The following is a 17,983-nucleotide window of genomic DNA, read 5'->3' as shown; positions in this document are numbered from 1 at the left end:
GGAGAAAGCGCGGAGGCTGTGGGGGAGGGATGGAGAAGAGCGCTGCAAGCGCGACCTTAGTGGCTTGGGACACTTTAATGCAGCCCGGGGGCCAAACCTCTTCCTCCTTCCAGATTGAGCTAGAATCCGCCTCAGACCCCAGACTCTCTCCTCAACCCCCAGATCCTTCCACTGAACGCAGATCTGGCCTCGACCCTTGATCTTGTCTTTGATTCCAAACTCGGACCACAAACTTGGCCTTGGACCCCAGACCCCTCTTTGGACTCCTAGATCCTACTCTGATCTCAGACTCCTCCTCCGACCCCAGACTCCTCTTTCAAGAGACCCCGCCTTCCCGCGCAACCTCAGCCCCACCCCTGCTTCATCCCCACACTGCTTCTTCACTTAGAGATACCTCCTAGGGTGTCTCTCCTCAGACATCAGATCTATCCCCCTACCTCCAGCACTTCTCAGATTCCTCTTTCAGTCAACTCCTTTTGGGACCCCTGACCTATCAGCATAGGACGGTGAGTCCAAACTTGAGTTTGTGTTAGAATCTTTAAAATCAGATCCCCAGATTCCACCCTAGAGATCATGATTTGTAGGCTGGGATGAAGCTTCTGGAATCTGGATATTTACTATCATTTTAAGAGGTTTAGATGTGGTTCCGGAAAGGACACTTGGAGAGAGAAATAACGGTGTTGAGGTATGGCAGGAGTGGGGTGGAGTGTGTGTTTGTGTGTGGGAGGGGGGGTGATAAATGGGAGAGGATTGGGTCTCTGTAGTCTAGGTGTCTGTGTTCCAGTCCCTCTTCTACCACTTATGAACGGTGCGATATTAGGCAAAACATTTAATCTCCTTGAGTATCAGTCTCCTCATCTGTAAAATGAGAAAATAATAGTATTCATTTCAGATAGTTGCAAAGATTAAATAAAATGTTGGAAAGTGCTTAGTATAGTATGTGGCACCTACTTAATAAATGCCATTATTATTATTATTATCATTATCATTATCATTATTTCCTTAATCTAGTGAGTTCTCATTTCCTTGAACGCAATCCATTCTCTTCCCACCCTGAGGAATTCCAGCTACATGATAGTTTGCATTACTACCCCATCTCTAAGGATGGGGGGGGCTCCCTCTCTTGTGAGGCCTCTTGCCCAAATTTCTTTGCACAGTGCACAGGCAGAGGGAGGGGTCTGATCGAGCCCCTGGGCACACATCCTCTCCTCCAAACCCAGGAGCTAGGCTCAGAGGTAATAACCAGGACTGTTTGAAAATCTACTATGGGCCCAGCAGCTGCAATGCCACCTGTAGACAATAGGAGGCAGCAGTGTATTGAGAACAGCTTTAGTACTTAGAAGAAGGGCTTGGGGAGAGAAGGGGGGAGAATAGGAGAGGGCTGCCCAGAGCTGGGGCCTGAGGAGGGGAGGAAGCTGAAGAGAATGACTGTCTATACTAGGACTGTATGCCCATTGCCTGTGCCTTCCTCCCTACAGAGAGGTTCCTGTCTCCTCAGTGAAGTCTGTAAGGTTTGTTATGCTTCAGTGAAGTCTGACCCCCTCCCACGCACATGCATGGGGCTGTCTCCACTAAGTGAGGTCAGTACTCCTTCAGTGGTATCCATTTCCTCAGTGTTGTGAGAGGCCCCTTGGTGGTTTGCCTTCTCTCAGTGGGGTCCATGTCTCTTTAGTAAAGTCTATATTTTCTGTAATTCCTAGGAGGAAGTCCATGTCCCCTCAGTAGAATCACAGAACTTAAATGTCATTTTTATGTCCTATTAGCAGGGTCCAGAGGTCTTCACTGAAATCTGAGATCCCTCAGCAAGATCTGCGCTCCCTTAATGGAATGCCTTCAGTATAGTGTGTGTGCCTTCAGTGCAGTTAATGCCTTCTCAATGAAATATCTGCCCAGTCCATGAGGTCTGGACTCCTTTGGAGCCCTGAGACTCTCCTTTCAGAATTGGGAAGGCTCTGGATAATATATCTGACCCAGGAGAGGTGTTTTGTTTTTGTTTTTGTTTTCAGTTTAGGGTGTGCTGGGCTTGTGGTTAGCAGGACAAAGAACAAGAGAGAAGGTGGGAAGAAAGTCTGGGCCAGGTGGGGTCACAAGCCCTGAGTAGGTTTCAGAAGGTGGGGATTGCCTGCTTTGACCCTCAGAATCACCCCTGGAGTTTATCTAAGGAGATTTCCTGCTTTGATAATCTATTCTGTGAAGTGATGGAGGGAATCTTCTTGGTAGTGAGTTTAAGGGGAGATAGAGGGTCCTTCCTGGCCTCTCCTTTCTGGAGTGGAAGAGTTGGAGGGAAGCCAGAGTAATTGAACCTGGTTGTGGCAGGTGAGAGGAAATCAAGAGATTGAGAGGGAAAGAAGGGTGTGAGCAATTTTTCCTATTTTGCATAGACTTTAGTATTTTACAGATGTTACCTTCAGCCTGATGAGGAGGGGGAGTCAGGAGACATAGGTTTGGCCCTAACCTGGTTGTTTGCTCTGTGACCTTGCACAGATTCTTTCCTTTTCCTGAGTTTACCATTTGTGTAATGAGGAGGTTGGTTTATTAACAAAGACCTGGATCACCTCCTAGTCTTCACTTCAGTCTTGTACTTTAGATCTGGATGGAAGTTTGTGGAGGTAGGGAGAGTGAAGACATATCTTCAGGGGTGGGAGAAAATCTGGGCTGGTCCCAAGGTTAGCAGGGAGGGCATCCCGTCCCCAGGACGCCCTCAGAGTCGTGGGAGGAATTTTTCCTGGGGACAGAGGGAGGAGTTTACTCAGAACTGGGGAATAGTGCTGAGGGGAAGTGTGTCATCCACAAAGGACCCTACTCCACCTAGCTTTCCAACTCGGTGGGGTGACAGGCTTGTGCAATCAGATCACGGGGCGGCTCCATTATGGGCCTGATCCAACTCCTCTCGGTTGCCCAGTTCTTTCCCGCTCGAGCCCCGCCCTAACCCAACTTCTCATCTGTCACTCCAAGACCCCACCCGACCACAGTCACTTCGATCAGCCTCCTCTTCTGTGGTATCCAACCTCGTCACTCCCAGTCGCTCAGGGACAGAAGAGGGCCCACCTCCTCAACTGTCACGCCTGGCCCTTCCCCTCCAAGATTCCATCCCTTCTTATCACACCGGGCCCGGTCCCTTCTGCTCTCACTCTGCGGGCCCACCCCTTCCGCAGTCAGCTCCGCCCCCAACCCTCCGGCAACACTCGACTTTTCCCTCTGCCTTTACTAACCCTGGTCCCTCCTCCATCGGGCGTGACTCCGCCCCTCCGGGCCGTTCTCCGCCCGTTTTGCCTACGCCACGCCTCCTCCCGCCCAGTCTCTCCTCCTCCCGTAAGGCCCCGCCCCTCGATCAGCCTGTTTTCCCCGCCTGGGCGCCAGGAGCGGTAGTGAAGGCTGCTGAGGCGCTCGGAACTTGACGCGATGGGGCTTCCGGAGGAGCGGGGCCGTTGCGGCAGCGGGAGCGCGGAGCGAGAAGAGGCTGGAGCCCGGAACCGGGTGCGGGGTTGGTCTCCGCCGCCCGAGGTCAGCCGTTCCGCGCACGTCCCGTCGCTGCAACGCTACCGCGAGCTGCACCGGCGCTCAGTGGAGCAACCGCGAGGTGAGGCCGGGCCCGGGAGGCCCTGGGCGGGGTCCGCGAGCAGAGAAGTGGGGGTTTCCAGATGAGTGAGAAATTGTGCGCGTGGCGTGGGGAACGAGGATTTCGTGAGGAGATCGGGGTTCCTTGGCGGAGTTGGGGTTTCCCTTGGGAGGTTGAAGGGTCCGTGAAGAGATGGGGAGTGGAGATGGAAAGGGAGTTCCGGGAGTATATGGGGGTTCTATGGGGAGAAGGAGGGTTCCCTAAGAGTTGGAGAGTTCCTTGGGAGGTTTCGTGAGATGGGGCTTCCTTAAGGATAGTGAAAGTTCCATGAGAAAAGGAGAGTTCTCACGTGAAAGGATGGGTTCTCGGGAGGTGAAGGGGCACCTTCAGGGGAGGGGAGCTACAGAACTTTGTTCCCTTTCGCGCCAAGTCAACTTTTGCCTCCTGACACCTTTTACCCTGTGACTTAGTCTCCACTGTTGAGGGACAGTAACCGGTCTGGTTCCCATCCTGGGACCCCCCCCAAATTAGTAACCGAGTCCCAGATCTGTTTTTCATGTTTCAGAAATCCCAGTGGAAATTACACAATGTAAGACTGAACAAGTCACTAAAATGCCACTTTTTTTTTTTAAGGTTAGGCTGGGATTGTAATAACTCAGAAATTCTGATAAGAAATAAAGATAGACATGTCTTTAGTAATGGGTAGGGAAAATTCTTTACTCTTGCCCTCAGTCTGCTTAAGGTGTCAAAACTACCTGAGTTGGGAGGCAGCATTATGTTTGGCAGTGGATAAGCATGGGCAATGAATCAAACCCACAAAAATCTAGATTTAGATCTTTTTTTAAAAAAAGATTTTATTTATTTATTTGAGAGAGAGAGTGAGAGAGAGCATGAAAAGGGAGAAGGTCAGAGGGAGAAGCAGATTCCCTACGGAGCTGGGAGCCCTATGTGGGACTGGATACGGGAACTCCGAGATCATGAGATCATGACCTGAGCTGGAGGCAGTCACTTAACCAACTGAGCCACCCAGGTGTCACCTCATTGCATGATCTTAAGCAAAGTTTTAAGCCTGTCTGAGATTACTTTTCTTCATCTGTAAGATACAGCTAATAGTACTTGCTTCTAGGTTTGTTTGAGGTCTAAAGCGGGTGGTAAGTGTGCATTGTAGAGTCCCTGATGCACAATAGGCATTCAATAAATGGTGGTTAGTTTGATAACAGTAAGAATAACATGGACAAAGCGATTACTGAGTAATGCAAGACAGGATTGAATTAAGTGTAGAGTGGTTCATTGTTACAGGCAGTGTCCAAGTTTGAATCTTCAGACCTATTTTCCTTTCCCTTCCTTCTCTATATATTTTCCCCATCATGAGTTCATCTGTTTTACATCTATTTCTACAATAATAACGTCTGTATATTTAGCCCTGGGCCCAGGATCCCACTTACGCCCTGGGCCCAGATCTCATAGGTCTATAGACCATTTTATTCAGACACGTTGATGTTATACCATATGTACCATGACTGTGAGTGGGATTTACCAATTTTCCCTCCCAAACCTACTCTCCCCTTAATTTTCTTATCCCTGTCGGTGGCAGTATCCCAAACTAAATCTCTTTCATTATCCTCTCCTCTAATAAGATCTGTCAACCATAGATCTTTTCTATCTATATATCTCATTCAAAATTATTTATTGCTTATTGAGCATAAATCCTGTTTGATTTGATATAGAGACTGTTATCCCCATTATAAAAGGAAGAAAACTGAAATGTAGGGAGGTTAACTAACTTGGACAAGGTCACAAAAGCTACAAAGCAGTGGATCTGGGATTTGAACTAAGGTAGTCTAGATTACAGAATCTATACTCCTGATAGCTATACTCTTCCTCTTCCCTGACCCCACAGTCTGCCTTTCACCAAATTCTGTTAAATACTCTTTCAAGGGACACCTGGGTGGCTCAGTTAGTGAAGCTCCTGCCTTCAGCTCAGGTCATGATCCCAGATTTCTGGCATTGAGCCCCCACATCGGGCTCCTTGCTCAGCAGAGAGTCTGCTTCTCCCTCGCCCTCTACTGCCCCTCTGCCTACTTGTTGTGCTCTATCCATCAAATAAATAAATTTTTAAAAATCTTCAAAAAATTATTAAATACTCTTTCAGAATGTCTCTGATTACCTTTTCTTCCATTGCCACAGAACTTTTTAATTCAAGGAAGCAGCCTCCTAATTGGTTCTCCCATTCCTTAGTCTCACCGACCTTCGCTCTCTCTCATAGACTTATCTAAAATAAACACTATTAGATTGAGATCCAAAATAAACACTGCTTTCATATGTCATTTTATTTATTTATTTATTTTTAAGATTTTGTTTATTTATTTGACAGAGATCACAAGTTGGCAGAGAGGCAGGCAGAGAGAGAGAGAGAGGAGGAAGCAGGCTTCCCGCTGAGCAGAGAGCCAGATGTGGGGCTCCATCCCAGGACCCTGGGATCATGACCCGAGCCGAAGGCAGAGGTTTTAAACCCACTGAGCCACCCAGGCGCCCCTCATACGTCATTTAAAAAACTTCCAGTAGTTCTCTCTTTCTTCCAATTTCAAATTAAAATTCTGCTTTTCTTTCAAGGTCTGGATAACTAGCTCCACCCACCTCTGTATTCTTAACTCCCGCTATTCCCTACCGTACCCTTTATTCTAAACAAGTCATTCTCATTGATATACTGGATACACAAAGGTTTCTTTCCCATTTCCTTGCCTTTTCCCATTTCCTTCTCCTCCTGTCTACCTAGTCAAACTCCACCAATTCCACACAGCATTCCCTGATCATCTAGTCCATGCTCATCTTTTAATCTTTTCAACAACTTCTGTACTTAGAATTTGTGTCAACAAAACTTTCAGATTTCAACACTGCTACCAAAACAAAATAAAACTAAAAGATCGTAAAACTCAGTTTTTTTCATCCTTATTGATACACATAAATGTAGTTCATACTTTTACATAATCTATGCCTACTCTTATCACTTAAAAATATTTTTGAGTATATACATGTACTTGATGTAGTTTTTTTTTTAAGATTTTATTTATTTATTTGACAGACAGAGATCACAAGTAGGCAGGGAGGCAGGCAGAGAGAGAGTGGGGGTGGGGGGAAGCAGGCTCCCTGCTGAGCAGAGAGCCCGATGTGGGGCTCGATGTGGCCCTCAATGTGGGGCTCGATCCCAGGACCCTGGGATCACGACCTGAGCCGAAGGCAGAGGCTTTAACCCGCTGAGCCACCCAGGTGCCCCTACTTGATGTAGTTTTAACAGCAGATCTGATTTTGTATACTGGTTTCTAGCTGTGTGGTCCTTGGGAGAGTTTTCTCTGTTTCCTGAGCTTTGGTTTTCTTATCTATAAAATTAGGATAATGTGTATTTCTTAGGGCCATATAAAAATTCAATGAGGCCTTTTGCCTTATTGCATCCAAGAGAAAAAGATGAATCCCAGCAGCTCTCCTGGAGCCATATTACGAAGTTTGGTCAGGGTTCTCCTTGCTGCCTATGCTCAAAACATCATGCTCTGATTGGTCAACACAGCCTCAATACGGGCTGCCAGTGTTTCCATCAATACACAAAGGATATAAGCTTCATTAAGTTGGATTAAGTAAGCTTCTTTGAATGGGTCATCCAAGATACCTACCGTAACTGCAGATATCCCGGATAACTATTTTAATGCTAACTCATTTACATAAAATAAAAATCCTTCAATTATGAGTGTCTTAATATGAAAAAAAAAAAAAGATTCAATGAGCGGCACATGTCTGGCTCAGTCAGTAGAGCTTGTGAGTCTTGATCTTGGGGTTTTGAGTTCAAGACCCACCTTGCATGTAGAGATTACTTAAAAAGAAAATCTTTTTGACAAAAAGATTCGGTGAGATTAGCCTAGTGCCCAGTACAGGAATGGCATACCACCTCCCATTTGCTCTCTTTAGTGGCCATTTAGTCTTCTGTTATATTACTACCAGTACTACTAGTTTTCATCAGGTTTTTTTTTTTTTTAACTGTTGGGTTCTTGGGTTGTTTCCAATTTCACTGTTATAAATAGTGTTACTATAAACATGTCTTTAGCAATCACTTCATTTTTTCTTTGGCATTTTTTTCTTATAGTGTGTTCTCCAAAATTGAGTTAGCAGATGAAAGGGTATAAAAAATTTTATGTCTCTTGTCAGTCATCACCCTGGTGTCCAGTAAGATTATGACAATTTCTTACAATGCCATTATCATATAAGAGTATCTCTTTTACAGTGCCACTCTGGCACTGGGTTTATCTTTTTATTTTTTAAATCTTCGTTAGTTTTATAGGTACATAATGGCACCTTGGGAGTGACTTAATTTGGATTTCTTGAATTGATTGCAAGTTGTACATCATATAATTTAGCTTTCAGCTATATTCTGTTTTGCATGTTCAGAAGTATTTCATACGTCCGTCTTACCTTTCCAATTAGATTGTATAAACTGAATCATGTAACCTTGAGCAAGTCACTTTACCTTTATGAATTTGGTTTGTTATTGGTGAAATGAAGAGGTGATAATCTCTAAAGTGTTCCTTTCATTGTTATTCTAAGAATGTCTCTCCTTTCCCTTCTAGCTCCTGATCCTGTACTGACAATATCCTAAGTGCTCTGCAATTACTATGTTTTTTTCTGTTGAATACGTTTTCTCTGGAATAGCCAGGGGAATATTTTAAGATTATTAATCTGATCATGTCGCTCTCCTTGAAATCCTACAGTGGCTTTCCCATTCCTCTTAGGATAAATATCAAATTCCTTATCATGCCCAGAAGGATTGCATGATCTGCCCATTTTATGCAGCAATTCCTGCTATTCTTTCTCTTATTCTTAGTGCTTCAGCTTCAAGGAGTTCCTCTGAACCCATACCCTTGGTTCCTTTCTATCCCATGGACCTCTGTTCCTGACGGGGAAGTGGAAAAAACCTCTTACTCATCTTTTAAATTTTAGCAAAAATGTTTTCCTCAGGGCAATTCACATCTTGATTTAGTAACTGTATAACCTAGGGCAAGTTATTTAACTCCTCTTAGCCTTGATTTTTAAATCAATGAAATGAGAATGAAAATGAAGTGTACCTCTCATGGCTGTGGTAAAGACTAAATAAGATAATACATATCAAGAGCTGAAAGTGACATTTGGCACATAGCAAGTAACACTTGGGCAAGATGCAGTAGGAGAAAGGTACTCATTAAATCATTGCTGAGAGTGAAGGAACAAATTAAAAGAAAGATATTATGTATATCAGAAGACTCTGTAGGCAAAAGATTTCTTCCTTTCACTAACTAATTTGTTAAAAAATTTACTGGTTAACCACAATATGCTAAGCATTGTGATAGCACTTGGTGGCTATGATTTGAATAAATGATGGAAAATGGAATGGCAGTTTTGAGGCGAGAAGGAAGGTATTTGAGTCAAAATTAGCTCATGGGAATAGGTGGGTTAGGAAAGTATTAGTGATAAGATTAGACAGGTAGATGAGGGATCTAGACCGTGGGTACTAGAGTACAGGGCAGAGAAGTTGTAACTTGTTCCTGTCATGGACTGGTAAACCATCTGAAAATAAATATGTCTGAGAATCTTAGTGATGTCTGGGCTTTCCTTTCTATTGCAGAGTTTTGGGGAGACATTGCCAAGGAATTTTACTGGAAAACCTCGTGTCCTGGTCCATTCCTCCAGTACAATTTTGATGTAACTAAAGGAAAAATCTTCATTGAGTGGATGAAAGGAGCAACCACTAACATCTGCTACAACGTACTGGATCGAATTGTCCACGAGAAAAAACTTGGAGATAAAGTTGCTTTTTACTGGTAAAAACATATATCTTGAAGTCTGTGACAGATAAAAAGTTACCCCTCGTTTATATAGTGATTCATAGTTCACAGAGTACTTTAAAATATATTAATTCATTTGATGCTTGCAACAACCCAGCAGAGTAGGTAAAGTATCATTAATTTAATCTCAGATGAGGAAAAATACCTCAAGTGAGTTAAATGACATCCCCAAAATCACTTAACTAGTATGTGACGGAACTGACATTCAGAACCAAGTGTCCTGATTTCTAGTCTAGTATTCTTGGCTTGTAGTGGGAGAGAAAAGAGGGGAGAGGGTCTATGGAAGCAAACAGGACCGAGTATCATTCTTTCTCATTTTGCTTTGGGACAAAATGGATATTGAGTTTTTCGCTACTGGGACCATTGTTGTCATCATTATCTCTGAGTGAGCTATAATACCTGTTGGTTCATAGTCCTTTCTGGAATTTCCCTGGTGTAATGTGAAACTGGCTCCCATTAACAGAGGGCAGGGATAGACTGAAGAAAGAGGCAGGTCACTCCGGGTTGGTAGGTGGCAGTTTTAATAAGCAAAGAGAACTTACATACTAAGCTTGTTTGGGGCAGCAGCAAGATGAATGGATCACTGCACGTGCCCTCCAAATCTTAAAAGTTTGTAAAGAGGTCCTAAGTGGACTTGGTACTGTGCAGGTATTTTCAATACTACATTGTAAGGCTGTGTCCTTGGAGTAGCCTCTGGGAGCGTGAAAGGCAAGTGGAACCCACATTCCAAGGACATGGAAGGGGGTAAGAAGTCTCCAAGTACCAAGGTCCAACTCATGGGTCAGTCAGGTAAATCAGCGTTCACATCTTTTCGATGACATTCCCCAGTAGTGTCAGACACTATGCTCAAATGCTTAACAAATATCTCATTTGATACTCACAACAACCAGGAATGCACTGTTTTCCTCAGTTTCCAGGTGTGAAAACAAATTCTAAGATGTTAAGTGACTTATCTGAAGCCATACAGCTAGTAAGAAGTAGGGTTGACATTCAAACCCAGGTAGTACAGTTACAGAGTTTATACTCACAACTGTGACACTGTTATCCCTCTAATTCTTAACATTAGCTTTTCAGTAGCTTTGCAATATAGGTGAAGAACTGAGTCACAGAGAGTTGAAATAATGAAGAAAATCATAGGGTACTAAGTGGTAGAGTTGGGATTCAAACCCGTCTGTGTGGCTCCTTGTTGGTAACACTAAGTTATGCTGCCTCCCCAGTGGGAACGTTTTTTTTTTAAGATTTATTTGAGGGAGAGAATATGCACTAACATGGGGTTGGACAGGGAGGGCTGGGCAGAGAGAGAGGGAGAAACTTAAGCAGATTCTGTGCTGAGCATGGAGCCTGATGTAGGGCTGGATCTCACAACCCCGAGATCATGACCTGAGCTGAAGCCAAGAGTCAGTTGCTACACTGACTGAGTCATCCAGGTACCCCAACTTTTTTTTTGTGGGCTCTACGCATGTGGGCTCTACACTAGCAGAGCCTAACATGGGACTTGAACTCATGACCCCAAGACCCAAGACCTGAGATCAAGAGTCAGCTGCTTAACCTACCTATGCACCCGGGTGTCCCCCCGCACAGTGGGAACTTTTCAAGACCTCCTCCTTCCAGCAATATAGCTTATAAGTGGTGTTACTATACTGAACCCAAATAGAACCTTTTTTTTTTTTTTAAGATTTTATTTATTTATTTGACAGAGATCACAAGCAGGCAGAGAGGCAGACAGAGGGTGGGGGGAAGTAGGCTCCCTGCTGAGCAGAGAGCCCCCCAAATAGAACCTTGAAATTCCAGTGTTTGGGGTGTTGTTTCTGCCTCCATCCCTGAGTACTTTGAGAATTGATCTGTTTCTTTTTAAGTGAGCCAGTAGGAGCAGCTTGGATGTTTCATGGGAGAGTTCATTGGTACTTAGTCAAAATATGCCCAGTTTGTTTGACATATTGATAAGAGCTCTAATGTGAGCTCAACTCTGCTATTCATTAGCTATATAACACAGGCAAGGCATTTAACTCTCTGAGAGTCCATTTCCTCTTCCATAAAACGGGGATAATAATTTCACCTTTGTCCTTTTTCATTAATTAGATTGTTATGAAAATCAAATGAGATGATGTTGTGAAAGCATTTATTTACTTATTGGAAAACACTGTACAAATGTGAGTGGTCTGTTCACATTGCCATTGCTCAGTTTGGGGTTACTTTGCCATCAAAACTCAGTCTTTAATGTCTGTTAGGACTTTCTTTAACTCCTGTCCTGGGACTTTATGGCTTGAGCTCCTGCTGACACTGGGTTCACCTCCTAAGTTCCTTAGGTATCAGAAAATCTTTAAAGATACGTAAAGGAGATGCTTGTGTCTGATGTTTCCTGGTTTGAAGTAACTCAGGTGTGTAATGAAACGCTGAGAAAACATAGGCCAGACTTGTTCAGGTACTGGAGATTGCTCCAGAATCCTGAAGCCCTTCTTTCTAGTTCCCCCACCATCCAGACCTGAACAGGATCTAGAGAGCTTTTCTTTCCCCATTTGTAAAACGAGGGTAGTAGACTAGATCAGTGTTTTCTAAAGAATGCTTCAGAAACTACTCGTTACTAGAGATAATAGCAGGGGTTTAATTCTTGAAACAAATGAGTCTGAGAAACACTATTTAATAAATTGCTTTTGTGGGATTCCCAGTGTGTATTAACAGTAAAGCCTCCAAGAATTCCTACAGTAAAGATACCTGATTAATTTTTTTAAACATGGTATTACTCAATTTTATTCGAGCTCCAGACACTTTTTGCAGCATGCTATTAATATTATAAGAAGCAGTATTCCATGGATACCAATTTGGGAAGCACTGGACTATATAATTTCTAAATTTGCATCTAGTGCAAAATTCTATGACTCCCACAACAAGACATCTTCACCCATTTTTACATTGGTCACTCAACCAACAAGAATTTTTAAAGATCTTGGATGGTCAGTCATATATTAGGTATTATGGAAATAGGGGTAGAGGAATATGAGACAAGTACCACATGGGACATTATTATTCAGTTATTTTATATTAATAATAAAGTAAAACCAAGCTATAAATAAATCACATTTGTTATAAAAAAGTAAAGTGCAAATAGGCCAGATATTTGGTTATTTCCCATTTTTTACCTCCACATTTTAAGTAATATGTTTATACTGCATACTTTAGAAAGCATGACTTCCTATTATGATAGATGAGAATTTGCTTCTTATATATTACTCCCACTTCTTTCTCTCATCTATCTTGCTCAGTTTTTTAGTTAATTTAAAACCAGTGTTTACGTAAGAGTAATATATTATGATTGCATTTCCTTATATGCATTTCCTTTTTTGTTTTCTCTGCAGTTTAAAATTGCCTGCCATTTTTTACTTGCATTTGCCTTTATCATGTTCTCAATACTTTTCAAACTCTCTATCATATCATTTATTCTTTGAAGTCCTTCATTTCTTCTAAAATCTTTTGCTTTGGAGTCTGTCTTCTTCCTACTCAAATTTTTATTAATTCCCTTTTTAAAAAAAGTTTTATTTATTTTTTTTAAGAGAGAGAGAAAGAGAGAGTGCCTACATGCACAGCGAGGGAAGAGGCAGAGGGAGAGGGAGAATCCTGAAGCACAGAGCCCAGATATGGGGCTTGATCCCAGAACCCTGAGATCATGACCTGATCCGAAATTGAGTCGGTTGCTTAACCGACTGAGCCACTTAGGCACCCTTATTAATGCTTTTTAAAATGACATCTTTTCCATGATTTACTCCAGTTGATACACTTCTTAGGGTGCCACAATATGACTTTCTTTTCAACCTAAACTATGTCATTTATATAGCTCTAGTGGCATTAGCAAACCACATTTATAGCTCATTGCTTGTTTGGGGCATGCTCTGAAATAATGCACAGAGGAAATAGTGCTCTTAGAACTATATTAAGGAAGAATTTGGCCTTTTACTTTTGGCTTGACACATTGTAGATGTTCGTGGAATAATAGTATTTTTAGAACTTGAAGTGACCATTTAGACTCCATCTAGGCCAATTCTTTTTACAGATGGATAGATTAAAGACCCGGATGGCTAAGTGATTTGCTTAAGGGTTATATACCTGGTTGGAGACAGAGCTGAGACCAGTCTCCAGATATCCTCACTCCTAGTCTGCTATTCTTTTCTTCACCGTATGATCCTACTTTATTATTCAAGTTGTCCAACACTAGGCTGTGACAGTTGAAAAGAGTAACTTGCGTATTAGTCAAATTAATTTGAATTAACTTTAAGTTCATTTGCTTACAAATATGAGATAAATTGTGTTATCGTGTGTTAATGGCCCAGATCTTGGTGTCATGGAATTGACGTTCTCTTTGGAACACCAAATGGGCCTACATAAATCAGGTGCAAAGCAATTATGGGGCCCAAATTGCAAAGAGTCACTTACACAAAAAGTTCACAGATGGGAGAAAGCATGTAAGGAGGCAGTATGATAACAGGAGAATAAGTTTGGTGTCCGGCTAACCTGAATCCTGTTTCTGCCACTAAATAGCTGTATGATTTTGTATAAATTATTTAATCTCTTTTAGCCTCAACTGTAAAATGTGGATAAAAGTTTCCATTTCATAGAATTATTGATTGAATAGTATAACAAACTGATGTGTCCAATTCCTGGCACATTGAAAGCACTCAAAAAATATTAGCCATCATTACTATTATATTGGGACAGTGAGAAGACCAAATTTGTCTGGAGTGAAGAGTTCATAGAGGGAACAATTTATTCGTTCAATAAATACTTTTGTGAACTTGCTACATACCAGGAACTATTCTGAACAATATCCATGCCTTCATGGAGGTTATATTTCAGCTTGAGGAGAGAGACAATAAACAAACAAGCCAGTAAATATATAACAGGTAGTGATAAGTGCTATAGAAAACTACAGCATGGCATAAAGGAAAAGGGAATGGCAACAAAGAGTGGGGGTTTATAAGGGAAGAACTGTCTGATAAAGGTGACATTTGAGCAGACATTTAGGAAGGAAATGGGGTCTGCCATGTGGATGGTTAGGTTGGGAAGGAGAAATATTCCAAGTACGTGGAAGAGCAAGTGCAAAAGCCCTGAGGTAGGAATGCTGCTGCTTGGCTGAAGACTAGCTGGGAAGTTATTGGAGCTGAAGCAGTGTGAACTAGAAAAAGAAAGAATATTAGATTAGGAATAAGGTCAGCAGGACACTAGATCATACAAAAGCTTGAAAGTCAATATATGCTTTCGGGTTTTATTTATAGTGAAATAGGGAACCACTGGACTGAGCACAAAAATGATTTGATGTATTTAGAATCTTTCTGTCTTTTGTGTTGAGAATAGATAGAAGGCAAGAGTAGAAACAGAGAGGACAATTGGGAAGCTATTTTGGAAATCAGATGAGCAAATGTTGGTGATTTAGACCATAGTAGTATCTTGAAGATGGTTAGAAGTGGTCAAAATCTGGATCTATTTTGAGTGAAGAGCCCATGGAATTTGCTGACTTGGATTGGATGTGGGGAGTGAGACAAAGAGGAGTCAAGGTTATCTTCAACAGTGGATGAGGTCCAGGAATGGGAGATCTTGACTATTTTTTGGAGACCTGTGAAAGGATTATATGCAGGGGAATGATGTGGTCATAACTGGGTTTAAGAAGATTAATCTGGATACATAAGAAAATGGGAGTGTGAAGCCAGATTTCTGGGAGTTTATTATCCAGGATAGAGGTACCTGAAATGGGTTACTGCTGGTGGGAATGGAATGGAAAGATGAAATTTTAAAGTAATTTGGAGAAAAGAAAAAAACATAGGTAACTTCATATGTTGGTGGAGAGACAAAGTTGAGAAGAGTCAACATTCCCTTTACTCTATACAACATTTTACCTTTTTCAAAGACACATGCTCATCTGATCCAAAAGCTAAATTTGCCCTCTAAATAAGTGATTTCAACCTCTCTTGTACTTTCTTCCTCCTAGTGTGGCCTTAGAGGTGTTAGTAGGGGCTGAATGCATTTGGTGAGAAGGTGATTGGTGACAAAAGTTACTGGAATAGACACTCAGGGAGAGATAGTCAGTGGGGGATGTTAGGGGTAGTGCAAGGAGTAGGGACTGGCTAGTTGAAGAGACACTAGGGGACCGTAGAAAATTTAGCTGATTAATTAAAGGGTTTGTGGGGAAGGGGGGAAAGAGTGGTCAATGGCTATTATTCTGGCAATTTATACTAACTGCTAAATCTCTAGGTTATTCCAGAAGAGGACCCCAGTCTTCAAAACACATGAAATTTAGTATAGTCCGTTCCTTCCACTGTTTGTTTTCAGTTGCCTCTGGCTGTCATCATCTCTGTGCCTTCTTACTTCTCATCCTCCGCTGAATCATTGCCCTATAGCCTCGGGCTATTATTAATTCTTCCTTAGAAACTGCTTCTGAGAGCCAGGTGACTTTAGGAGCGACCTTTGGACAGAAACTCTGCTCTTAGAATCCCTGTGTGCTCCCAAGTATGAATTCCAGAGTGTGATATTTAGAATTCTCCAGATACCTGTGAGGTATGTGTATGTGTCTTTGAGAAGGTGGGAAAGTGAGATAAGCCCATGTTCTGATAGGGAGAAGATTGTCAAGGTGATACGGAAAGCCAGACCCCAAAGTGTGTACTGTCCTAGCATTCATATGGAAGGGCTCTGTTAATTACCTAGGTCCATGTTCTGGAATTCCTTTCAGTGATATGGGAAGGGAAGGACTTTTTTGTCCTCCCTCTATGTCTTCACTGGTTTCACAATGGTGTATTTACTAATTAAAATATACATGGTGTGGAAAAACACTTAAGAAAGAAGATGGCCTCAGACCATCTCTTCCCTTCTCTGGGCCTTCCCTTTTTGGGAGTTGTGGAGGATTAACTATAGATATTCTGCAAGGTCCTTCTTCTGCCTCTTATAGTTCAGGAGTCTATGATTGTTTCTGAAGAGGAAGTGGTTTTTAGAAGTTCTGATGCAACCTATAGGGACTTTATGGTGACTCAGTAGGTGGGCTGGGTTTCTGTTGGAGATGGTGAAATAAAGGCAGGATTTCAGAAGGTTGGGGGTGAAAGGGCTGAGGTAGAAAGTCTGTACCCCTTGCCTGGGGGCCCTACTAGTGTGGGTAGCATACACTTTCAGCCAGTGGAGGTATGTGAGGAAATAACTGTTGCTCGGAACAGGCTTTCTCCAGTTTGAATCAGGTAGGCAGATTGCGGAGGAGGGCAGCAGGATTTCATGTTTATGGTGAATCTCTAATCTGTCTCTTTCACTTCTCCCTGAGTTTCATGACCCTTGATGCCTTAAAGAATTCTTCCCTGAAGTGGTGAAAATGAGACAAGTAGGCTGTATTGTCCAAGTCACTGGTCACTTTTTAGAAGTAGGTGGGATATGAATAATAGATGTGTATTATCATTTGTTATAGATTAGTATATTATTATATATGCTAACATATGTGATACTAAGAATGTAATAAACGGAAACTGTCTTGAAGCCTGATTCAGTGTCCTGAGCTCCTGTCAACTTTCTTCAGTTTGTGTCTGGGCCTGAATTCTTATACCAGTGTGTTTAGTAAACAGTGAGGAGAATGGCTTAGGTAATGCCCTTCTCTGAGCTTTCTTTTTCCCACCTGTAAACTGTAGGGGATGAACAGGATACTTGTTGAAGTTACTTCTAGCGATGACCGTTAGAATTGCTGTCCCATATATGGGGAACTGCAGTGACAGGGCAACTGGGAGAAGTTGGAGGTAGGGTAGGAACCCAGTGGTGACTTCTTGTCTCTTAAAAGTAGCAGATAGTCAGGTGGAGCATGGGCTCTTGCTTCAGGGTACAAACTCTAAGTACAGAAGGCATGGAGATGAGGATGGGCCTTCCTTCTTGGTTTTGGTTTGAGAGAAACTGGACACAGATAATGATCCTCAGTGTCTGATACCTTAAACCTCTGAGAATTTGAGATTCTCAGTTCTAATCCTTTGAGGTCATTTATTTATTTTTTATTTTTTAAAAGATTTTACTTATTTATTTGAGAGAGAGCGAACACAAACGGGGAGGAGCAGAGGGAAAGGGAGAAGGGGACTCCCGCCTGAGCAGGGAACCCCACATAGGGCTTGATTCTGGGATTCCAGGATCATGACCCAAGCCAAAGGTGGATGCTTAACCTATTGAGTCACCCGAGTGTGCCCCTCCTTTGAGGTCATTTAATCCACTTCCTAAACAAAGCAGGAATTGTAGCCCCAATATCTCCATCCCCAACAATCTCTATGTATGATCATTCTGATTTTGGAACACTACCAAGACCACAGAGTTCATTCACAATCTGTCCCATTGTTGGGCATCTCTGCTACAAAGTTCTTAGATATATTCCCTCACTATAACTTTCTCTCCACTCAATCCTCTTCCTTTGGTTTTCCTTCTGTTTTCTAGGGCTACATAAAATAATCCTATTTTGTGATATTTGAAGGCAGTTATAATATCCCTTTGCTAGGCTGAATATGGAATTACAAAAATTTAAATCCAGAAGATGTCTTGAAGATCATCTAATTCAGTAATTTTCAAT

The 17,983-nt window shown here is 42.3% G+C and overlaps 1 protein-coding gene across 2 annotated transcripts in view; it reads left to right on the top strand.

The window, feature by feature from the left end:
* The first annotated feature begins 3,344 nt into the window (after window positions 1-3,344).
* ACSS2 (acyl-CoA synthetase short chain family member 2) overlaps window positions 3,345-17,983 on the top strand; it is a 47,455-nt gene continuing 32,816 nt past the window's right edge. Inside the window, exons 1-2 of one of the 2 annotated variants that reach the window (XM_032858817.1) lie at window positions 3,345-3,580; window positions 9,204-9,399. In XM_032858817.1, the coding sequence (XP_032714708.1) occupies window positions 3,403-3,580; window positions 9,204-9,399 (374 nt within the window). In that variant the 5' untranslated portion in view covers window positions 3,345-3,402. The remainder of the gene's footprint in view (window positions 3,581-9,203; window positions 9,400-17,983) is intronic. The other variant, XM_032858818.1, reaches the window with a different exon arrangement.

This window comes from Lontra canadensis, unplaced genomic scaffold (assembly GCF_010015895.1).
Source record: "Lontra canadensis isolate GAN:19392208 unplaced genomic scaffold, GSC_riverotter_1.0 scaffold16, whole genome shotgun sequence".
Lineage (NCBI taxonomy): Eukaryota > Metazoa > Chordata > Mammalia > Carnivora > Mustelidae > Lontra > Lontra canadensis.
The sequence above is the reverse complement of the archived record's forward strand: the minus strand, read 5'-3'. Positions and strand labels throughout refer to the sequence as shown.